We start from the raw sequence: 23,964 nt of genomic DNA, 5'->3' as shown, positions 1-23,964 counted from the left end.
CCATTCTGGGGTTCGGAGAGAGCCGAGAACAGGCTGTTGTCCTCGTCCTGGTGAATCCAGAAGAACGGGGACTGGGAGCCAAATGGTCTGCATTCCCCCAGCCCTTCTGTGGGCGTGGAAGTGACCTAAGGCCTTTGTCCTCCATCTCTTCTCTGGCCCCACTGATGGCTGCCGGACCGTTTTATCTTGATGGTTTTCTACTCCCTTCACTGAGGTGCCTTAGTTTCTCACTTATGAAGGCTTAAAATGTATGTGTATATATTTATTGATTTTCCATACTTCTATTTAGTTTGCGTTATAAACGCGACATATGCTCATTACCAAAACAAAAAAGAAAAAGAAAGAAAAATTCAAATATTACAGAAATGCCTCATCATGGCCAACCCCAGTCACACTTCTCAGGGATGATGCTTACTAACAATTTGATGTATGTCCTTCTAGACTTAAAAACAACGAATATTATATTTTACAGATATATTTGTGTGCTTGTGTATTTCTGTACGGTACATTTCTAGAAGTGGAAACCGAAGGTCAGCGTACCTACAGCAAATCATTATGTTGTACACCTTAAACTAATACAATATTACACGTCAATTATGTCTCAATAAAACTGGAAAAAAAAAAGAGAGTCTTAACTCCACTCCAGCTTTTTTAAAAAATAGTAAGGCATGTAAATGAAAAATGTCAATACTTTCTGCACAATCTGGATCACAGAAAACAGTATGTGAATGTCTCTTCTACGTGCTGAAGGTCTTTTCACATCTCAGTGCAAATACAGCGTGAGGACCGGGACATCTGTTCCTCGGAGCTGGTTTTAGATTCTTGGTTCTGCCACTGAACAGTCAGGGGAACTGGGAGCCACGAGGGAAGCACAGAGTTAAACATCTGAGGCCTGGTTTCTTCCCACGCAAAATCACAACACGGCGGAATACACGGGGTGGGCAAAAGTAGGTTTCCAGCTGTGAGGAGGCAGAACAGTTTATTCCTGTATTATTATTAATTAATTATTGCCTTATTTTCCATACGAACAACTGGAAACCTACTTTTGCCCACCCTGTATTTTCTGAAGCCCCCTTTGTTCTGACACCCCCGGATTGGGTTAATCCTTTAGCTCTCCACCCTTGTTTTCCTGTGTATGAAAAAAGATCAGATTCTTTTGGCCTTCCAGGATCGATTAGTGAACGCATCAGTTAACTAAGACCTTCCAAATATAGAAGCGCTAAGTAGTTCTCTCATTACTTAGAGAGCAAGCGGATCTTTGCTGGATATGACCTAAAACTTCTTTAACTTCTATAACAGTTCCTGGTTCTTTAAATAAAAGCAAGATAATTATTGAATCCAAAGGGCCACTCCATCTCGGCATGCTGTTTGTTTATTTTGGTTTTTCGCCTCCTTCTCTTCTTTACTGTTTTTCTTGTGGGCGTGTTGCATTTTGTCTCGGCATTCTGGAGCCCGGCCATGACAAGGAGCAGGAGGTGTTTGGGAAGGCCAACACGGTCTCCCGTCTCTCCTGGGAGTCTTGCCTTTCTGGAATGAGTATTTCCAACTGTTTGTTCCCTAACAAAGAAGGGATTGTGTGGACCACGACCTCACAGGACACACAGCACATTTTGATGAGGGAATTACCCAGTCTGTGTCTGTGGTGTTTGGGACAGAGTCCGAGATAAGGCCTTATATATTCATTGTGTTCCATAGTCCTTGTTCCACACGGCCCTCTGCACGTGTCTGAGGCAACAGCCAGCAGGGGCATCGTCATCCCCATTGTTAGGATGCAGACGCACGAATTCAGAGAGGTGCGCTGGCTCGCCTGGTGTCACACAGCAGGAAGTGGCAGAGCCCAGTGCAGAGCCTGCGTCCCTTCCTCACCCCCTCAGTGGGTCCCAGCATGTTACTCTTCAGTACTTTTCCGATGGCCCCTCTTTATGGCTGGAGCCCTCTTCAGCACCCTCTCCAGGTCAGACAGTTGAAAGGGTACGGCACCTTGGTATTTTAAGGGGCAGGTGCAGTCTATAGCGTGGAATTTCTCTGAATTTTGGATCCGGCCGATGGTGAGTTTCACTTTCTAAAACACAAGAAAGAAAAAAGTAAAATGACTAAATAGTATCTTTAGGCTTGTTTGTGCTCAGTCTGTCCTCACTCACACACTTGGAAGCTGGCATTGGAGGGAATCCTGTGATGAACTACAGTCTCGGGGCAGAGGAAGCCAGGAGGACTGGCGGAGTCGGGTGGGAGACGGAGTTTTATTCTCTCGCATCCGCTGTCTGAAACCTTCCGAACAGATTCCAAATGGCACGGGGCCCGATAGGCCCATTTGTACCAAGAATAAAAAAGCCTCTGGATACTAAAGAATTGAACCATCGGACGGAACCAGCCCCTGACAAAATGGGGAGGAAACTGGAGTTTGATGTGTCTCCTACAAAATCTAGCATCTCCTCCCCTCCTTTCACATTCTCACACTTTCTCCTCTCACGGTCTCTACCCACCCCCACCTCAAACTCCCACTTTAGTCCACTCGAGGAAGGAGGGTGGATTGGCCTGGCCCAGATACTTAAAACGACAGGGGCCGCTGGCTGGCCTGTCTTTGAGTCCACATTTCCCCTCTTCCAACACTCTTTTTCCTTCCAGAGGTCAGAACTTTGAGTTTTAAAGAAGGACTGGGTATCCCTTTTAACATGAAGAAATAAGTCAAGGAGGGTAGGGCAAGAAAGTAGGGAGACTCTTTTGATCATCCAAGATAACCATGCTGGTGAATGATACCCCAGATTTCTCAAAGGCCTCTAGTTGTTCCCCAGAGAAAGGGACAGGCAGCTTGGGCACGGGAGAAATGCCGTCAGCCCCTCCCAGGCAAGGGACTTCACGATCTATGCGCCCAGGCAAAACCCTGTTTCTTGGACCTGCTCCCAGGCCAAAATCCTTCTCTTGGCTTTCAGAGCCAATGCCTGGATCTTCGGGTCAGAGCACTGTTTGGTAACTTTTCAGAAGGTTCAGAAGATTATACTGAACTCTTGGCCCCAGCACAGGTCTTTGGCAGAGGAAATAGAGTGACCAGATGGTCGGACTGGGCCCCTGAAAGCAACCTGTTTTCTTTCCACTGCACACATGCCTGCCCTGGTCTTCAAGACCCAAGCTCAACATCTCCTTCTCTGAGACACCTTTCTGGCCTCCCACAGGTGGGTTTACTCCATGCTTCCTCTATGCTGCTGTGGCCCTCTGTTCATGTCTCAAGGCACACGCTGTGTCATCTCTAGCGCATAAGATGCCTGGTTTGTCCACTGACCTGTGAGCTCCTGAAGCTCAGGCTGAGGCCTTTTCTGTAGCTCTGGGACCTGACACAGTAGCTGGCATACAGATGGATGTTCAATAAACGGCCAGTGAATGAATGCATGCATGCATGAATGAATGAGTCCTTGCTAGTTAATGAGTCCCAACAACTAGTTATGTATCTAAGATAACTCACGGATCCTTACTAGTTTCCTATTTAGATAATAGGGGTAATATAATTTGTCTAACCACATCACACAAGGTTATTGTGGAAGAGATAAGACACATGTAATGAATCATAAACTCTCAGAGCCGGAAGAAATTTGAGAGGTCATCCTGTACAGGGCTTGGCAGAAATTTTAAGCCAACAGATCGTTTCTTCAAAGACAGCTAACAGGAAATCCCAACACATAAAAAAAGATAAATGATGAACAGAGATTGCTCTGGTTGAAACTCCATACGGTCCCCTCCCTCCCCTCTGCTCCAGTCATTTTCAGGGGCCAAGAAGCACCCTTTGAAAGCCAGCTCTCTCACTAGAGAGGAAACACGGAGCGATGTTCCCGAGGCCAGGTGGCTCATGGGAAATAAGGACGGACCCGGGAAGGGACGAACAGTCTGGAGGCTGTCCTAGCAGGCAGAACCGTGTCTGAGCACACGGTATGGACCAGTCGCTGTTGTAAGGACATCAGATACATTATCTCATTTAACTCTCCAATGACTAACGTTATCACGATCCCTGACTTTACGTTTGGGAACACGGAGGCAAAAAATTGGTGAAAGGACGCGAGATGCAAGCCCTGAGCCGGTTTGATTCCGACGCAAGCTCCCGATGCCACACCGTGCTGCCTCCGGGCCCCTGCAGCCGGCTGTCCAGCCTCCTAGCCCCGCGCTCTCTCCAAAATTACTTTATGTGCAGGTATTTTGAGAGGGCCCTAAAATAACCTTCTGTTACTTACACGTATTGTAGGAAGTGTTATTTACACCTCTTATTTTCCTATTTTCACTTGGTGGCTGAGGACTGAAGAGTCTCATTTGCGTTCAGAGTACAGTTCAGACTCCGTCTAAGACTTGATCCTGCCCCACCTGGGGTCGATTTGCCCCGGGCAGGGCCCATCGGTGGGACTTACCTCCTTCTGGACCGACCGTCTGAGAAACAAGTAGGCTTCCTCCAAGCTGTGTGGCTTCAGGTCATTCACGGCCAAAAGGTGATCTCCGTGGAAAAATAAGCATCCCAGGCGCTGGGGGCCTTCCCAGTGAGCCACACTGCAAGGGGGACACAGCGTCCGACACAGGTGTGAGGCCGTGCTCGCTGGCCGCCCAGGACATGGACGGGGACACGGATGGGCCCCTGCACTGTAGTCTATCCCATTGTCACTCCCACTAGTGCCTTTAGCTGTGTGGCACCACATCCGAAGCAGCTGAACACCATTTTCTGTCTGGAACATTCTTTCCTCTTTCAGCACCGTGGGAGCCTGACCTGTCCTCCAGAGCTCCTACAAAGCCCTCTTAGGTTCCATGCCCCTTACTTTACATAATTGCTCCTCCCTCACCCCGGGCTTCTGTGGCGCTCTGTGAGCGCCTCCCTTCTTGTGTATTCACATGAAATACATTTGATATTCACTTGTTGATGCGCCTGCCTTTTTCACCAGAAGTATGGCACCACCTTTTAAAAATCTGTGTATAAGCCCATACCTCCAGGTAAACCAAAGGGGCTCAAGAAGTAGTTGCTGAAAGCAAGCAGCCCACAGTGGTTATTGCAAGGACTGTCTGATGCACAAATAACCAAACGAATGAATGAGAAAGCCCAGGTGCAGCGAAGTCCGGCTTCAGTCAGGTGTCTGTTGAGCCTTAGATCGTGCAAAGTGTGGAAAGCTGCAAGGCCGCGGTTCCCGCCCCTCGCAGGACTTACAAGGCAATGGGGGTGGAATGCCTACTTTACGTGAAAGGGCTTTCTTCCCCTGTGGAAATGTGATCTTCCATCAAAATGAATTACAAAGTCTTTCAGAGAATTAGAATCAAATAAACAGTGACTGTTTCAAGAAAATTCTCCATCACAGTGTCTGTCGTGTCTGTCCCCGGCTCACAGGTTTTTAGCTGATGTCTGGAAGTTGAGACACTGATACATCCTGCCCTTTTAGACTTTAGATTCTCATCAGCCCCACTGACTTCATTCATCCACAAATACTCACGGCCCACTGAGTGGGATCATTTCCCGGGACCCTACGTATTCCAGCCCGCTTTTCCTCACCTTGAAAACAATCAGAAATTTGCTCCTTCCTGAACGTTTGGGTCCTCCTCTACCCACCCGCCTCCCTGCTGACTCTCCCAGAGCAACTACACCCTTATCTCTTCCTCAGTCAAAGACCCGCTACCAACAGCAAAACGACAGTCCAGTATCTCCGGTGGGTTTTGCCAGCTACAGTGTCCCAAGGTGTGATTGTCATCTTCATATTTTCCAACCCAACTGATAATCAGTCCCCGCCAAGCCTCCGGCCTTACCATATCCGCCCTGCAGCTTCCGTGAAAGCCAAATAACTGGTGATGTCGGAAAGACAAAGGAACACGTTCAGCTTCTCCACGTGGCTCTCGTCAGGGATGTTACTATGAGATAAAACATTTGTGAAGGTCAAATCAGGCAACTGTCTCTGGCTCTCAGCTGTGCTTCCTGGGAGAACTCTCTGGCCTCCTCTGAGATGGCATTTTCCAGTTAAAGAGCATCTGAAACATTCAGGAAAGACTGTGAGTTTAAGTCGCTGAAAAGTGCCCACTGAAGCCCCCGTTCCCACTTGGGATGGGGTCGTGGGTGGAAGGCAAACGAGAAGGGAGAAAAAACGGGCTGAATTGATTCTATGGCTATCTGTATCAGGCCGGTTTGCACATTTGTCAGCTGGAAATGATTCCTAGAAGAAAACGCTGAAAAGCGTTAAAATCCAGAGCAGTCTCACCAAGGACCCTTGTTATCACTTCCCATCCAAATGTCTTCCTTCCCCTAGGCTAGAAGCAAGCCTCTTGTGAGTTGCATGCCCATAATTTTAACGGTAAACCTGGATGACATGCTCCCCAGACCAGTGTGATCTAAGGCCTGAAAGACTAGCCAAGGGAGAATTTTTTTAATATACTTGAAAATGCCCCTCACAACCCAAGGGACTGTGCTGCTCCCAGCTAGGCTGTTCGCTGTGGTTGGCCACCGTGTCGGTGCGAAGGGGATGCTGGTCAGGTTCTTGGCTGACTTTGAGATTTTTAGGAACTGCATTAAAATGTGAATTTTGAGTACATAAGGAAGCCTGCCTTGCCCTAAGGGCCCACGAAGTCTGAGAAAGTAGAACTTTACTTGATTAATATCTTCAGTTGCACGACAGTCAGGGAGGATGGCGCCTTCTTGTCGTTGGTGGTCTGGGCTTCTGTGTCGGCAGGTGGGAGGCGAGAGTCGCTTCCCGAGCCTCGTTCTTGTAGGCGATGCTCCCCATTCTGGGTCTCTGGAGCGGTCTGGGATCCCTCTTTGCTATCAGCAGACTCCTTGGTTGTGTCTTTCAACAAACTAAAGTAGGAGAAGTGACCCTTTTTTAGCATGTCTATTTACGACCCTTTTTTAGCATGTCTATTTACGACTTTCACATTTAAGCACCTAACAGCCATGCGAATGCTAACAAGATGTTGAAGTATGTCCAACCACCCAGATCACAGTCACAGTTAGAGTCTCATCCAGCAAACTTTCCATCTAAAAGTGGATACGGAGTCAGAGGAACCCTTTACGTTGGGAGGGGTGGGAGACAGAAGCGGGAGCGTTAGAGACATAAACGCGAAATAGAAAATAACTTCCCCAGGAGACAGAAAAATGTCCCGAGGATGTCATTAATGGTTTTCTCTGGGGAGAGAAACCAATTCTCACTTTTTCTTGTTCTGAGGTTACCGAACAATGTGTAGAATTTGGTTTTTGATAATGCTTTGGTATTAATATTTCAATAGTAACTTTCTGTAACACCATATTAGCTGAAATAAATTTTTTAAAATACAGCAGTTCTACTCACCAGGATTTCATTGACATGTAAAGATTCTCAATCTTCTTGGAGTCCTGGTCTGGACTGCCAGGCACCAGGGATCCATCAGATTCATGGGAAGCAATGATATTATCCAACTACGGACAAGAGGAGTAAACGTAAGGACGCGAGTCCCCCCATAGGGCAGGTCTCCTTCTCCCCGTCACATGCTGGCTCTGGGCCCCGAACTGGGACACGCATCCACCACTGGATGCACCGCGGTGCTCACTCCGAGGGACGGAGCCAGGCAAGCTTTGGGCACACTTAGCACCTCTTTTCTTCCCCTGGCCCCCCGCCCCGCGCTCCTGATGCAAAGTGTTTGATTAGACTAAGTTGCTATTTACTTTTCAGTTTCATTAGCAAGCACTTAATAACATGAGTTCTTTTTCCCAACCAGTGCTACTGTGAAATCATGGCACCAGATCGCGCAGAGCGGGCCTGAGGCTGCTGTGCTCCCAGGTGACCCGAGCAGCATCGATAGGCTGTAAAGGGTCTGAGAAAAGGCTGCCCCGGTGAGGTTCAAGGTTGGTTGCCATCGTGTGCCCCAGGGAACGCTAGCATGGAAATATTTTGGTGAAAGAAGCGTCCTGTGGTCAACTGAGCTTGGGAAATGCTGGGTGTTGTAGCCCACCTGGGTATTTATAATGTATCACTGCAGACTAAAGGCTCTGAGAATTCTACAGTTAAGAAGCCTGTAACTTACTTTAAGCTGGTGTTTCTGGATCTTATTTGATCCTAGAATGCTTCTTTTATGTGAACCCTTGTCACCATCTTGTAGAAAACTCCCAGGTTGGAAAATGCTGAATGCCCCCTTTTCTCTAATTTTGTCTTCTTACTTTCTGTTCCCATTCTCTTCCGTCATCCATCTCAAATATAACTCCTGGGTTAACGCTATTGGAAGATAATTCTGGTTTTGCCACTTCCCATATCAGAAGCCATCACTGCCTCTGTCCTGACTACAGAATGACGTCACCTGGGCTTTCAAGACCCATCATGGTCTGGCTCTTTTTGGCTGTCATATTCCCCACTGCGCCATTCACTCGCTCTAGGATACAGCCCCACTGAACTATTCAGCATATACCTATCAGACGGCGTTTTTGTCTCTGAAGCCTTCCCTGACTCCAGTGGAGAGAGAAAAATCTCTGCTCTTCTGTTGGTTCCAGAGCCCTCTGACCAGGCCTGTTGGGTCGCGTTATCATGTGATAACCGGTAGGACGGTGAGCCCCAGGGGCAGCGTGATGTAAGGTCCACGCCTACTACAGTCCCGTGATTGGCGCACAGAAGGCACTCAGTTGGGGTTTCCAATCGATCGATAGACTAGTTGATACACATGACACAATTTGTCACCCAAGGACCTGTGCCTATATTATTGTTTCTTTCCAGAATGCAGAAAGACTCCCCAAGTCAAGCACCCATGTCCAAATTTTGCCTATCAAGTAAAGTCATAGGTCACCTCCCTGGAATCTTCTCTGGTCTTCGATCTGGAAGTCAGCCCCCCCTGCCTCCCACCCCTTATGCACTCAGGGCATTTTATAAACACCTTTCTTCGGCGCGGAGCCCCTTCTGTTGTGTATCTGCCTGGCTCGGATTCGGGTGTCAACACTGAGCACATCACCTGTGTCGGAGTCACGGGCTCGGTGTCCCACTGGACCGGGCTTGTGCCTTAGGAGCAGTGCAGGGGCTCAGCTAATATTTGTAGGAGGAATGAATGATCAATAAGTGGAAGGGCTTACCTCTAAAAGAATACTTCGAGGGCTGACATAATGACTCTCTTCTGTGTCTTGCATGGTCTCTGGTGAGAAATCATGTGGTAGATGAGCTCGTCTGAGTCCTGGAGAACTTCTTTCCGTGACATGCTGAATAAAGAGATAAAGACAGAGTTAATGTTTTTCTGTGTCTTTGCAAGAGACTGAATTAAACCCCATGCTTTCTGGGAAAGCCATCGTAGGTTAATGGGATTGATAGGATCAGAGAGTCTCCCAAGGTTACATCCACAATCCCACCCTTGAAGTTGTGCCTGGAGTCTGGGTCACCCCTGGTAATGTGAAAATACAAGCTCATCTTTCAGGCTTTTCTCTACCAGCGGGACCTGTAACTCAGAGCACGTGGTCCTCTCAGGGGGTGGTATTCTAAGTCACTAAGCTCTGCCAAAGTCCCCCACCTCTGTCTTTTTTGTTCTAGTTTTCACCCAGTGCCAGCTAAGAAGGTAATTATTAGCCCAGAGTTAAAGCATTGCAACTTTCCTCTGCCTGCTCAATATTCCTCTTTTGTGCTCTGCTCACAGGCTTCTATTGTTTCCACAGCAAGGCAATTCGGCAGCGTTGATCATGTGACAGTAGAATTATAGGCTTCAGGGTGATTTAGGTTCAACCAATTACTGCGTTGCCTCCCCGACTGATACAAGATACTCTACCAATGCGGCTGCTTTGCATGGAAGGAAAATAGTACAATTTACTTCTTCCAAGAACAATGGCTTAGAACAGAGGGCTTTGAAAAGACCCCAAATATTTTCTAGGAAATTCTTGAAAGACAGTGATTTAAAAAACAGATGCATTTAAGTTATATCCTTCTGTCTATTTATCCAGCTCCATGCCCGTGGAGCCAGATCACGCTGAGTTGGGGATGAAAAAGGGACCTAATTTAATTTCAACAACAATAAAACCAACAACAACATTAAATCCCAACAAGACAGATGGTATTCTTAGCTGGAACTGATGGAGGATGTCACTGGTTGGAATACGTAGAGTATACACAGTGAGACAACCGGAGACACTCCCTTTGGAGGGGAGGAGTATCGTGAGTGAAGAGCAAGAGGCATTTACTGAAAAGGGTTGGTCTTCCCAACTCTGTTTCCTGTCACCTTCCCTACAAACACGAAGTGAGGTTTTGGCCTGGTGAGCTGGATAAGCCACCAAAGGCTTTTAAAATGCTAGTTGGAGAGCTTCCAACTAGATAAAAACAGGAGGTTGTGCCATATTAAGATGTGCCTGGTACATCCTACTCAAGGAGAAGGGAAAGTCTGGTTATATCTCTAAGGTACAAAACGGTATTTATGGCAGAAGAAAAATAACACTGACCCCATTTATTAATAATATCCAAACTTGGAAAGATTGCAAATCCTAGAGAACCAAGACTATAATTCCAAACCACTCTCAAGGGGCAGATGTATCATCTTTCTTCAAATGAACTTCATTAGAAATGAAGATGAAATCATACACACGCACACATACCAGGAGAAGCCAGACTGATCTGGGTGAGTGAAGGACATTAATAATTCTGATTCTGCCTGAGGAGTATAAATGATAGGGCAGGAAATCAAGTGGTATTTTGGCAATTTTTTTTTACAGAGGTAATCCATGGCCGTGTGCGGAAGGAAGGTTAAGGTTACCAGCCAGGCTTTTGTTTAGTTTGGGGAGGGGGGATCCTCCCAACATGCCCAGGTGTATATGGAGGAGCATCCAAAATGAATGAATCCATTTGGAGATGGGCAGGGCAAGCAGTAAGGCTCATCTGTGGTCTGGCCAGCAGACGGGCCATAGGACCCGCAGTGGGGCTAGGAATCATTCTCGTGGTGGTTTCGGTTTGGGAAAGGTACCCAGTACATCGGAGAGATGTTCCAACCATCAGAAGACTTCCATCCTGCGAGAGATGGGGCGAGTGTGCTCACCGTGTCTGGAAGAGTGTTTCTTGGTGAGGTGGAGGTGACAGCCCCCGATGTGCTGGAAGAACCGAGGAGAGGGCTGGGGTCTGGATAGGGCCTGGTATTGCTCAATGAGCATTTCTCCTGCTTGTGAAAAAGGAATACTGGAATCAGGACACCATCGGTCTCTTATCTGGAATGAAGCAACAGCCTTCTTCCTGAGCTCCCTGCCTCTGGTCTTTCACCATCAACATTCATGCTGCTGGCCAGTGCTCTCCCACCGAGGCAGGAGGTAATCTTGTCTTTCTCCTGTTTCCAATTCCCCAAGGACACTCATCATGGCCGTGAGAGATGCCCTGAACTTCCCTCAACCGATTTTTTCAAACTTACCCTTTTGCACCCACCCTTTTGTTCTAATAATTCAAGTCAGCTTGTAAGAAATACCTTGCTTGCCTTTCCTCCTTGGCTCCTGCTTTTCTTGGAAGCATAGAACAACCTATGTCAAAACAATATCTAGAGACCATAGTTTCATTTACGGTCTGCCCTCCAAAAGGACTCACATGAATTAGCAAAAGTTCTTAGGAAGCAAACAACAACAACAAAAAACTTTGAAGTCACTAGCCCTTACCTTAAAGAGACATTATATTGAAAACGCAAGATAAATGAAAAGCACTTTTACAGAAACTACCCGAGACTTAGTCATTTCAAAGGTAGCTGTTATGTACCTTAAATAACAATGATGGAAAATGCTGTTGTTTCAGCTACTATTAAAAAACTGCCACAGTTAATTTTCACTCCTCTTACCTCAATAATGAAAATCTGAAGTGTCTACATTTTAGTTCTCTTGCAAAGCACAAAGGTGTTTTTTCCCCTGTTGTTAATCATAAAAATAACAAGGACGTACATTTTCGCACTTATTTATTCCTTGTATTAATGCCAGTTGCTAAGGAGAAAAAAAAAAGCTACCATTGTTCCCTTATGAAAGGAGGGCTGTGTTCAGGTGCCCTGTTATTTTATGTATGATGGAGAGTCACCTCTGTATTCGGGCGCGCTGCTTTAATATCCCGGCAAAACGATGACATGAAGGAGACCCAGTCTTTAATCTTCTCCCTGTTGATGGGAATACATTTTCAGCTGGCATGTAGCGACAATAGCGCCTTCGCTCCTTTTGAACCGGAGAAGGATTCTTTCATTAAGGTTGGAACAGGCAGTCAGAGCAGGCACCCGGGAAATAAGGATTTTTTTTCTCTCCGTAGTTTGAATGACCCCTCTGGCTCCTTACCACCTCCACACTCACACACTGGAATTAACCCTCATGCCACGTCTGTGAGGGGAGCTCAGAGAAGTGGGAAGAAGCGTAGGAAATGACAGGAGTAATCCCAGGGTTCCGAGCTTGCGCTTTGACACTGGTTTCTTTTGTGCTCCTAAGCGAGCCCTGCACCTGTCAGCGCCATTTTCGGGTAGCTATCCAGGTGTGCCTCCCTCAAGAGGATGTGTGTGTTTAGGAAGAAGGTGCTTGAAAAGGTTTATATAAATCACATTTTTCTTTTCTGTTGACTCTCGTGACAGTGTAGAAAAAGGCTTTTTGCCTCTGGGTGGATCTGAAGCAGATCAAAGCTCCTCACCCTTTGGCTTTAGCATTCGCTGCCCCCACGGCACAGCTTCCTTGCCCAGCCCTAGCCCCTCTGTCAAGCAGATAATCATCTAGGAAGAACCCACGAGGCACCTTCTTAAAACTGAGGCCCTGCTCAGGGATGACCACACCCTTCCCTTCATACATATAGCATGCACAGATGTTTGTGCATTGCTTCCTTCACTGCAGGGAACCTATCCGTGTGGAATGGCGGGTGTAGCCCAGCCCTGTTGGAAAGCCTATAGGTGCGTGTCCGCACACAGGAAGCCAAACCCACGGATCGGCTTTCCCGTGGGAAACCAGGCCTGCATTGTACCTGGGCTGCTTTGAGGCTTGCTCTTGCTAAAACTCCCTCACCCTGAGTTGAAGCAGCAAATACTTCCTGCACATCTTTAAAATAACTTCCTGCCCTGGCTGGCGTAGCTCAGTGGATTGAGTGCAGGCTGCAAACCAGGCATCGCAGGTTCAATTCCCAGTCAGGGCATATGCCTAGGTTGCAGGCCATGGCCCCCAGCAACCGCACATTGATGTTTCTCTCTCTCTCTTTCTCCCTCCCTTCCCTCCCTAAAAAAATTAATAAGTAAAATCTTTAAAAAAATAATAAAATAACTTCCTAAAGTCTGTGCTACTTCTCCCAAGGACTGAGTATAACCAGACCAATCACTCCTATTGTTCCCTTGCATCTGCAACGTTTTTTCCTTGTTAATCTGCAAAAAGTCATCAGTAACATCCTTTCCTTTGTTATCTGTACAAAGTAATCACCTAGAGCACACCTGAGCATAATGAATGAGAACCTTCTTTGATGTATGCTGTTAGAGAGCCAATAAAAGCTTGTCAAGGCAAGGGTCGAGGGGCTCTCCCCTTGAGGGAGTGGCCAAGGGGCTCTCTCTCTCTCAGACAGTGGCCGAGCCGTCCCTTTTTCTCCGCAGGACGTTGGTAGTCTGTGTGAGTTTCTTTCGTCTCATCCACAACTCGGCGGACCCTGCTGACGGGAGTCCGCATCACTTTACAGGGTATGCATCTGGGTTGATGGTGACTGTTGCGGGTTGAATGGCATCCCCCCCAGATTCGTATCATGAAGTCTCAATCCCCAGAACCTCAGAATGTGACCTACTTGGAAATTGGGTCAGGTCATTGCCAATGTAATTAGTTAAGATGAGGTCCTACTAGTGTAGGGCAGAATCCTAATCCAACATGACTAGTGTCCTTCTAGAAGGGGACATTGAACACTGAGACACAGGCATGGAGGGAGAAAGCCATGGGAAGGCTCCAGTTATGCTACTGCCACCAGCCAAGGACCTATCAGAAGTCAGAGAGAGAGAGGCCTGGGACAGGTCTTCCCAGGGGCCTTCAGAGGGGGCATGGCCCTGCAACACCTGGCTTTCGGACTCTGCCTCCAGAGCAGAGAGGATATCCTTTCCCGTTGTTCTAAGCCACCTGCTATGGGGCGCCCTCTGATGGCAGCCCTAGGGAACGCACCCTGTGACCTTCCAAGGTATCTTAACACAGAATGAAGACTGCCCGGATGGTGTTTAAAGTTGTAAGCAGGGGTTTCTGTTGTAAGCATGCTTACTGATTATGGGTTTAAAATGGTTTTGGTTGGTTGGTTGTTTTGCAGTCAAGAGACTGTGTGTCGGCTTACCACTGACCTGTCATAGTTGATGAGAAAGTATTCTCTGCTGGCCGTTCTGATGGACATGACCTCGTCGGGCTGGCATTTAAACATCTTCTGTGCAGCTTGCATTTTCTCGTGGCTACTTATGCCGGCTTCTACATGAGAATTTCTGTTGGACACAGACTTAAAGTGTGACACAGGTGCAAATACAAAGTGAGGAAGAAAACCGACTAATGTTTTATGTTACAATTCAAATTGAATAGAACTTTTGGTTGGCTTGTTCCATGTTTTGAAAATTATCTAATCATTTCAGAAAGTAAGTTTAGATCTGGTTCATCGAATACTTTGTTCAGCATGAAACTTAATTCAGAAGTTCCTATTTCAGTTGGTTTCTTGAGTCCACAAATTATCAGGTTTTCTAATGTTTTTTTTTTGTACTTAATCCCTTAAAGATAAAAAAGCTAATCTAAATATTTTTAAAGTCTATCCTGGCTTTATGAAATGATCATTTCATCTGCTCTCTGTCTCATCTGTGAATTAAGTATAAAGTCTTGTGTAACTAAATGCTTATTAATAATTTACTACTAGAATACACAATATGGAATAATTATTTAGCTATCTTTTACTCAGAATTTCCCCATTTTAGCTTCTTTCAGCAGCAAATATTATAAGTATGAAGTCCTTGCTTCTTTCAACAATAATTTAAATTTCAATTTGCCTGCAACATATTAGTATTTGTTGTTATAAACTTTTTCTCAATTGGATACTTACTGATCAATCTTAATGAAACCTCGGCGCTGGTGGTCTTTGTAGTAAGAAAGATTAAAGCCGTTTTCCCTATCCCTTGACAGAATGAAAAACCGCTTTTTCCAAGAGGCCTGAAAAATAAAAACATTTCGCATTTCAGTTAAACCTCAGAGGGAGAGAAGGGATTTAAAAAACCGCTCAGGAGGCTGCTGGTCTGGTAACTACTCACCGCTGAGCCGAAAAGCTGAGGCGGCGGTGACTTAATAAAGTAGTCCTGCTTGCACACTTCATTCTCATAATATGGAAACTGTTTGCCTAATAAAAGAAAGTAAACAGAGACTCGGTTTGTTCCCTGTACATTTCTGAGAAGAACTGCTTCCGTTGGAAAATGCTGTTTACTTCTGGAAAGTCTTCAAATGGTTCAGTTGTGGAAAACAAGCCAACAAACAAACAAAAAAACGAAACCTCTGTAATAGGCCCAGAAAACAAAGGACCCAAAGACAAAGTGTGTGATTCTTTTTCACCCGCAGTGGGACCTTCATTCAGCCGACATTTGGAAGCACCTTACTTAATTCAGCTCCCACCTGTTAGGTTCCCTGTTTCTTTTTCTTTCTTTTTAAAAGATTTTATTTATTTATTTTCAGAGAGAGGGGAAAGTAGGGAGGAAGAGAGGGAGAGAAACATCAGTGTGTGGTTGCCTCTCGCATGCCCCCCACTGAGGACCTGGCCCACAGCCCAGGCATGTGCCCTAGCTGGGGATCGAACCAGTGACCCTTTGGTTTGCAGGCCTGCACTCAATCTACTGAGCCACACCAGCCAGTGTGGGTTCCCTGTTTCTGAAGCATTTTGCTGGCTCTCTAGATGTGAGCAGAAGTTGATCTCCCTGTTGAAGCACCAGCCACAGGAACAAGATTATTAAAACAAAAACAAAACCTCCTGTCATGGAAAAGGAGGTAGCACAAGTGGTGACAGGGGTTTCCAAAATATTAAATGCTTCTTTGTAAGTGTGGAAATGATCTGCAGTCTTGATTTTTTTCTGTTTTCCAATATGTCTGCAAGACATATAAACTACTTTCATTATTTCAAAAACACAGCTAATGTTAACATTTAAAAAAAATATTTCAAAAAAAGTTTGGCTTTGTTTTCACCTCCAGACAATAGTTCTAGTTTGTTCTCGGGGTGGGAAAAGGCAGCCCTCACTGAAGAAGTAGAGCTTCCCACCCAGTGAAGGCGGAATCCGAGATGCCTGGGCGGCGCCGTCCCCTTCCCTCCCTCCCTTTCGCAACAACTCTGCCTCCACAGCGCGCTCTCCATTGGATGCGGCACGCCCATCCAGACTTTCCTCCCACTACTCAAAACAGTTTGTGATTCATCGATTTTGATGCCTTTGAGCACTTCTGCCGTTTTTTGTTTCACCTGTTCCACATCGGCAAAATGTTTCTCTTTGAGGACTTTTTCATCTGGGTAAACAAAAAACAAAAAAGTCCCTCGGGGCAAGAGTGGGTGAATATTGAGGGTAAGGCAGGGGGACCTGTCATGCCACTTTTGGTAAAAAAACTGCTGAACATGGGGTGCGGGTAGGTGCACTTGTAAATCACCCATCATGAAATGGGAGAACTTGCTGAAAGAGTCTTCACAAAAAAATTCGCTGAAGCTGAATGCAGCCTCTCACAGCAACACCAGAGGGTACACTGTTACAGATGGGCCCCTAGAACACTCACCTAGCAGGGGAAGCCTGTACTACAAGGGGCCTGCCCTTCAGAAGACAATTTTGGTTTTTCAGGCCCCCCCACATAAACCAGTCTTCAATCTGCCTATAATAGGGGGTGCTTGCTGGTGGTATTAGATTTAGAGGATTCAGTAAATGTTAATATTTTGCAAAAGTTTGGTCTTACAAGTCTCTAATGACATTCTGAAGAATTAGTAGAATCTTAAAATTGACAAGCTGATTCTAAAATTTATATGAAATAGCCAAAATAATTCTGAAAAAAAAGACAAAGTTAGAACACTAACAGTACCTGATTTCAAGAACTATTATAAAGCTATAGCAATCAAAACAACATGGCATAAAGATAACAAATATATCAGTAGAACAAAATAGATACTCAAGGAATAAGCCCATGCATACATGGGTAACTGATTTTTTGACAAAGATGCAAAGGCCATGCTTCTTGGATCCACATAGATTCAATGCAATCCCCATCCAAATCTCAATGACTGGTTTTGCCAAAATGGACAAGTGTAAACTCAAATTCATATAGAATTGCAAGGGGCTCTAAAAAGTCAAACAATCTAGAAAAGGAAGAACAAAATTATAATATTCACACTTTCCAAATTTCAAACTTACCACAAAACTACAGTGATCAAAGAATATTGTGCTAGTACCTAGACGGATGGCATAGACTTTCGAGACCAGAAATACACCCATACATCGGTGACTGGTTTTCCATATGGACACCAAGACTAGTCCCTTCAACAAACGGCGCTGGAATGATTGGGCATCCACATGCAAAAGAATGAAGCTGGAGCCCTATATCACACTATACACAAAAAATGACTTAAACTGAGTCAATGACCTTCCTATAAGAGCTAAAACCATAAAACTTGCAGTAGAAAATATAGGGATACATTTTTATGGCCTTGGACTCAACAGTGAATTCTTAGATGTGACATCAAACATGAGCATTAAAGAAACAATATGTAAATTGAACTTCACCAAAATTAAAAACCTTTGTGCACCAAAGGACATTATCAAGAAATCAAAAGGCAACCCACAGAATGGAAGAAAATATTTGCAAGTCACTTATCTAATAAGAATAAGATTCCAGTATCCAGAATAGATAAAGGACACTTACAATGCAATAACAAAAAGACAAACAACCCAATGTCAAAATGGGCAAAGGGCTTGAATAGACATTTTTCCAATGAAGATATGTAACAGTCTAATAAACATATGAAAAGTTATGCAACCACAACATTAGTCACTAGGGAAATGCGGATCCAAACCGCTGTGAGAAAATACCTCATGCCCACTAGGATGGCTAAACTTCAAAAAGTGGAAAATAGTAAGTGTTGGTGGGGATGTAAAGAAACTGAAACCCTCATACACTGCTGGTAGAAGGCGAAAAAAATTTTGGTGGACCTTCAATGTTAAACATAAAATTACCATAGGATCACTCAACTCCAATCCCAAGTGTATACCAGAACTGAAAACAGATATTTTAACAAGCACATGCATGGACATGTTCATAGTAGCACTATGCACAATAGCCAAAAGGTACAGACCTCCCAGATGTTCATCAGCAGATAAATGGAGAAACAAATTGTGATCTATCCATATAATAGAATATTATTCAGCCATTGAAAAGGAATAAAGTAGTTGTACATGCTACAACATGGCTGAACTTTAAAAATACGCTTAGTGAAAGAAGCCAGCCTCATAGTGCATGGTTTCCCTGACACGAAATGTCTGCAATAGGCACGCCCACGGAGACAGAAACAGAACAGAGCCTGTCGGTTGGCAGCGGCTCGGGGCAGGGAGAGCGCAAGGGGGAGGAACTGCGTATAGGCACGGCCTGTACTTCGGAGTGATGGTGATATTTGGGGCTGGTGAGTCGTGATGGTTGCACAACTCTGTGAATGTGCTGAAGGCCACCAGCCTGCTCACTTTAAAATGCTTACTTTCATTCTCCTTATTTTTTTTTCCTGAAAACACTTAAAGAGCTATTATACTTTTAAGTCAAGGGCTGTAAGCCCATACAAAATTTTGTCAGGAATTTTCATGGTAGCTTTATTTGGAAGAGCCAAAACTGGAAGCTACCCAGGTGTTCATCAACAGGTGAATGGATTAGTAAATTGTGATATATTCATGGAGTACTATGCAGCAATAAAAAGGAGTGAACTCTTTGTACACGCAACAATGTAGATATATCTCAAAAGAATTATGCTGAGGGAAAGAGGCTAGGCAGAATTGTGCATAATGTATGATTCTACTCACACAAAAAAGACATACAATGCAAAGTAATGTGTGTCAGACAGAAAGCAGATCAGTGGCTGTCTGAGGAAGTGTGGGTGCAAGGAAGGGTGGGGGGGGCAAAGGAAACTTGTGGGCTGATGGGTAAGTTCGTTATCTTGATTCTGGTAATGGTTTTATGGGCGTATGTGTATGTCAAAATTTATCAATGGTAGACTTTAAGCATGTCAGTCCATTGTAGGCCAATTATGCCTCAACAACAGTTTTAAAAGATTAAGGAGACACATTTGAAAAAGAATTTAAGCATCCTCTGACATACCCAGCCCTTTTACTCCTAGGTAAAGGAATATACTCTCAGGAAAAAAAATGTTACACAAAAGTTTACCAGCTTTCCTGGTGTCAACAGGCAAAGACTGGAAGCAACAAGCGACTGAATCAACAACTTGTGGCATATCCATGTAATACTATTCAGTAAAATACTCTTCTGCACAAAAAGGGACAAAGTGATGACACACGCACCAACAGGGATGAATCTCAAAAGAGTTATGCTGAGTGACAGAAGCCAGAAAAAAAGGTGGTGCGTACTCTGTGGTTTATGTTTATAAAACCATGGGAAATACAAATGAACTCAGAACCACAGAAACAGAGCAAGAGGAACTGGATGCCGGAGGGGACGGCCACGGCCAAGCTCAAGAAAACTTCCCGGAGCGATGGCTACGTTCACTCTCTTGATTGTGGTGCTGGTTTCCCAGGCACACACACATACACAAACTTATCAAACTGTACACTTTAGATGTGTGCAGCTTATTGTATGTCAATGACACCCCAATTTTAAAGAAATGACCAGTTTAAAATAATGAATCTTTCAGGTGTACAGCACAGAGGTTAGATAATCATATATTTTACAGTGTGTTCCTCTAATATTTTCAGGACCCACCCGGCACTATACATATGTATTATAATATTATTTCATTGAATTGATTAAGGTGACATTGAGTACAAACTGCAGTTGAAAAATAAATAATTAAAATGCGGATCTGGTCACACCACTCTTGCGTCACACAGAATGCTGCAGGGGTCACTGGCCACACCAGGTCCGAGTCTGGCCCAATACAGCGCGACATTTCTGCAGCCTCACCTCTCCTCTCTCCTCACCTACCCGATAGCTACGTTCTCCTTTTAACACATACCGCCTCACCCCACCCCTTGCTTTTGCTCATGCCATCCTTGTCCGCTGAGATGCACTCTTTCCCAATCTCTTGTAAAACGCTACACGTCCTTTAGAGTCCAGCTAAATGCCTTCCCCATCAAGCCTGCCTGGATTCCCACTGCTGTTTGTGTGCGTTTTCTTCTTCAGACGCTCGTAGCACTGCGTGCACGTGTCGTGGTTCTCGCCATAGCCTGGCTCTGTGTGCTTATCTTAACTTCCCAACACAGTGACTTGCACATGTGTTCTTAACTTCCAACAAATTGCAGACTCAGACGAGAGCAAGGACTCGATAGATCATCGGTATGTCCTCGGCAGTATGCAGCTCAGTGACTTACTAGTGACAGGTGCCGTGAATAAATGTGCGAAAATATTTTTTGAGTTGAATTAGAGAATTTGGTTTCTAAATGATTTCATCCTAAACTCAGGCCTTCTAATCACACACCTGCAATGAACTATGTAAATCTGAGCATAAGAATAAATACACCTTGAGCTACCCTCGTAAGAAGCCTGGATGACAACTTAGGCAGTTTCTCTGAGTGAGAAGTTTCATATAAAATTAAGGAAATCTTCCCCGGTCTTCTCTGGGCTCTGCTTGTTGTTAGCACCATCTTCAAGCAACAATGTATGTAACATGAAGGAAATGGAACAAACTGGCCCATGAAAATCAGAACATGCCAAGTTTCTAGGTCGGTGAGCTCTTACAAAGTAGCTAACTGAATCCAAGAGCCTCTGCCGCATTCTCCGAACTAAGAATCATTGTCCCAGAATGCCACCTGTTTTCCCCACTAACACCGTCTTCCATATCCCGATGAGGTTGATGGGAATTGTTCACCATTTTCAGTAAAAAGATTTTTTCTTCCGAGAGCGTGCCCCTTGGGTACCTGGACTCTTCTGAGGTTTGGGTTCCATCGTGGCTGCGCGCTTTCCCCTGACAAAAAGAAGCATTAAGAGTAGTTAGTCCCCAAACAGTGCGCTTCGCTGGCGAGCCACTTGATCATCAAGAATGAGGATGGTGCCCAGGAATGTGGATGAGATGGGTTCCCTGCCTCCTCCCCCAATCCCCAGGGCTGACGGTAGCCATGGCAACAAGGACCTGTCCAAGCCGTGCTCACCCAGTGGCAGTTGTGTGGAGATGTCGCTAGGATGACCGAAGGCGCTGTCTTCCCTGGACTTTGCTCCCGCCCTGATAGAAGAACCCCTGGCAGGGAGCAACACCACGAAGGGCAGGTAAGAACAGGATGCACTGGAAAAAGTATACCTGAGAAACATCTCTGGTCAAGTGGAAGCTCAAGATAGGCCCTTCCCCATGCCAGGAACTCACTTTCCCCAGAGGGAGCCTAAGAGCAAAGACCCAGGTGTACTTAAACTGCCTCGGCCACCTGAGTGGTCGGTTCCCAAGGCCGCCTGACTCTGGGGACTGAGGCTGACACGGTGAAACCGACCCTGAGAGGAGACGGCTTTCCAGGACAGGCTGCCAGCGCTCCCATGACCATTGCTGGCCCAGAGAGACGGGGAATCCCACCAGATAAAGGGCCCCGGGGCAGGTGAGGCCTTTAGAACAGGAATGTGTCAGTGGCCATTTGTTTCTTTTCTTTCTTTGCTTTCTTCTTTTTTTTTTTTTAATCTTGAATGAATAAGACTCTCGCAATAGAAGGAAGCAGTGCACAGGGCAGCGCCGGGACAGCCCCAGGGAGGGGCGCGGGGACTTTTGCCGTTCACAGGCGTGTTATCATTCCTCCCTCCTGATTTCTCTTTTTCTTCTGCTTCAACTCACTCTTCCTCCTCGGCATAAATGACTCAGAGCAATTCCTTAATCAGACACATTTATATGTTTATACACCTTTATCTAACTGTTTTTTAAAACATTGATAACAGTCTTCAGGTCAAGAGCATGAGCTCTCAAAGCCTACTTTTGGTGGTTTGTCAGTAGCAACCAGTGGGAGCTGTTTGCAGACCAGTGGGTTTTTCTGGACTCGGAGCCCACCTGGCATGGCCAGACAACAGTTTCTCTGTTGAGTGAGGTATCCTTATATACTAACGATAATGACTGTGTAAACAAATAACAAACAAATAACAAGTGAAATAACAAATAAGACCTTTCTGGGGCACCTTGAGGTGCACATTGAGGAACTGGTGCCCTGGGCCCTGGTCTAGCACAAGGGACATACTTTGCTCTGTGCAATGAGCTGGAATGCCTGAGAAAGGCACCAGGCCACGGAGGCCAACCCCCCGCCCCCAACCCCCTGCCCAGCCCCGTTCCCTGGGAGAGCAATTCTGCACGAGGAGAGGAATATAACATACCTCAATTTTGCCCACTCTCCCTCCCCACAAAAAACACGGACATTAAAAAAAATTACCCCTGTGATTTTGTATCCTTCCCAGTTTTAGGGGTTTCCCCGCCTGAAGCAGAATCGGGACCTGTGGTTTTCAGCCCATCACCCTCCCCTCCCTCCCGTGTACACGGTGGCATGTGGCCACCTCTCCCAGGGAGCACGGAGCTCTGTGAGTGCTGGAGTTCCAAGATCAGATGAGAAGACTGTGCAAGAGTGATTAGCTGAGAGTGAGATATTTTCAAGCAGTGTTTACTGCAAGCCCTTGGTTAACAAAGCCAAAATTCTCTTTTTCTCGATAAAACAATCATTTGTATAGCCTTTGCAACTTATAAATGTGTTTGCATACACTATCGCTTTGGTGTTTCAGAGCTGTGCTATGAGAGAACTTGTTTTACAAATGAACCACATTTGCTGGGTTCTCCGGCAGAGTGCCATAATGCACCACACCGATGCTTACTCACAGACAATACATATTTCATAGTATCTATATAAATTCTACATTAATAATGAAACCTAGTATATGTACACACATATATAAAATCCATTATATACATTTATATGCAATGCATTATATCAACACTTATATGATATAAGCAAACTCATATATATGAAATCTCATTTTATATATATATATATATATATATCATAACAATGCTATAAGGCTTACACTATTTTCACAATGATACAATACCCATTTTACAGATAAGGGCACTTCCTCAAGAGATTATGCCATTTGCCTTTGATCCCATAACTAAAAAGAAGCGGAGGCAGAATTCTAACTTGAGAGTTGGTGTCTAAACTCCTTTCTCTCAGTCCTAGCTGAGAAAGAACTAAATCACTTCATAGTTGTGCTTGCACTTCTCGTCATTGCCTCCAAACAAAAAGCCTTTCAGAGTCAGCTCTCTAATCTCATTCAGGCGAGTCTACCCACTGTCACGGTTACTGAACCTGGTCATTGCCTTGTCATTTGGGATTTGATGAATGTGATATCAAGAGGTCCCATTTCCCCCCAACCCCCTGACGGTACAGCCCACAGAGGCAACCAAGAAAGAGTCCATACCAGCAATTTTGCCCAATTAAGCTTCCAGATTGCCACTGCCCTGAGAACCCAAACTAATCAGGCCAAACAGTACTTACTGGAAGCCAGGAGGTCACTGGTTCAGTTCTTAGCAAAGTGCCCTCTCCTTGGGTTTCTGGAGTTCGCACCTGCTCCCTCGGTGCTGAGTGCCAGGGGGAGGATCGAAGGACAAGCTCTGTTTGAAATTTGAACCTACAGGAAGTTCCCCGACTTCTGTCTTAGGACAGATTTTACTCTTGCCCCACGCTGAAAAGGAAGCTGGTAGCCCAGGGACTTCTCCTTGTGGCTTGGACAGAACTGCCCTGGGCATTCCAGCTGTCTAGCAATAAACAACAACAACAACAACAACAAAAGAAAACATGAAAAACAAATTCTGCCAGACTTTGGACCGCAGTTACAATGACTTACTAACAACAGCACCAGCCCAGCCCTGACCT

At 45.4% G+C, this 23,964-nt stretch overlaps 1 protein-coding gene across 2 annotated transcripts; it reads right to left on the bottom strand.

Annotated features, from left to right (window-relative positions):
• Positions 1 to 247: 247 nt before the first annotated feature.
• On the bottom strand, positions 248 to 23,939 carry PLEKHS1 (pleckstrin homology domain containing S1). Of its 2 annotated transcripts, none has more exons than XM_045854010.1 (14): positions 23,587 to 23,939; positions 21,229 to 21,314; positions 20,998 to 21,044; positions 15,163 to 15,248; positions 14,958 to 15,064; positions 14,221 to 14,355; positions 11,973 to 12,048; positions 10,966 to 11,085; positions 9,032 to 9,154; positions 7,290 to 7,396; positions 6,593 to 6,799; positions 5,761 to 5,862; positions 4,389 to 4,524; positions 248 to 2,062 (listed from the first exon to the last, which is right to left on the bottom strand). In XM_045854010.1, exons 3-14 carry the CDS (start codon positions 21,023 to 21,025, stop codon positions 1,889 to 1,891), a joined length of 1,401 nt encoding a protein of 466 aa, XP_045709966.1. In that variant the 5' UTR covers positions 21,026 to 21,044; positions 21,229 to 21,314; positions 23,587 to 23,939; the 3' UTR covers positions 248 to 1,888. The 2 variants fall into 2 exon arrangements, with proteins under 2 accessions (XP_045709966.1, XP_045709967.1); XM_045854011.1 differs by having other exon boundaries at positions 10,966 to 11,082; positions 23,587 to 23,928.
• Between the last annotated feature and the right edge of the window lie 25 nt (positions 23,940 to 23,964).

Source organism: Phyllostomus hastatus, unplaced genomic scaffold (assembly GCF_019186645.2).
Source record: "Phyllostomus hastatus isolate PE091 unplaced genomic scaffold, TTU_PhHast_1.1 phas_scaffold_1066, whole genome shotgun sequence".
Lineage (NCBI taxonomy): Eukaryota > Metazoa > Chordata > Mammalia > Chiroptera > Phyllostomidae > Phyllostomus > Phyllostomus hastatus.
Note: the sequence above shows the minus strand (reverse complement) of the source record. Positions and strands in the feature narration are given on the sequence as shown.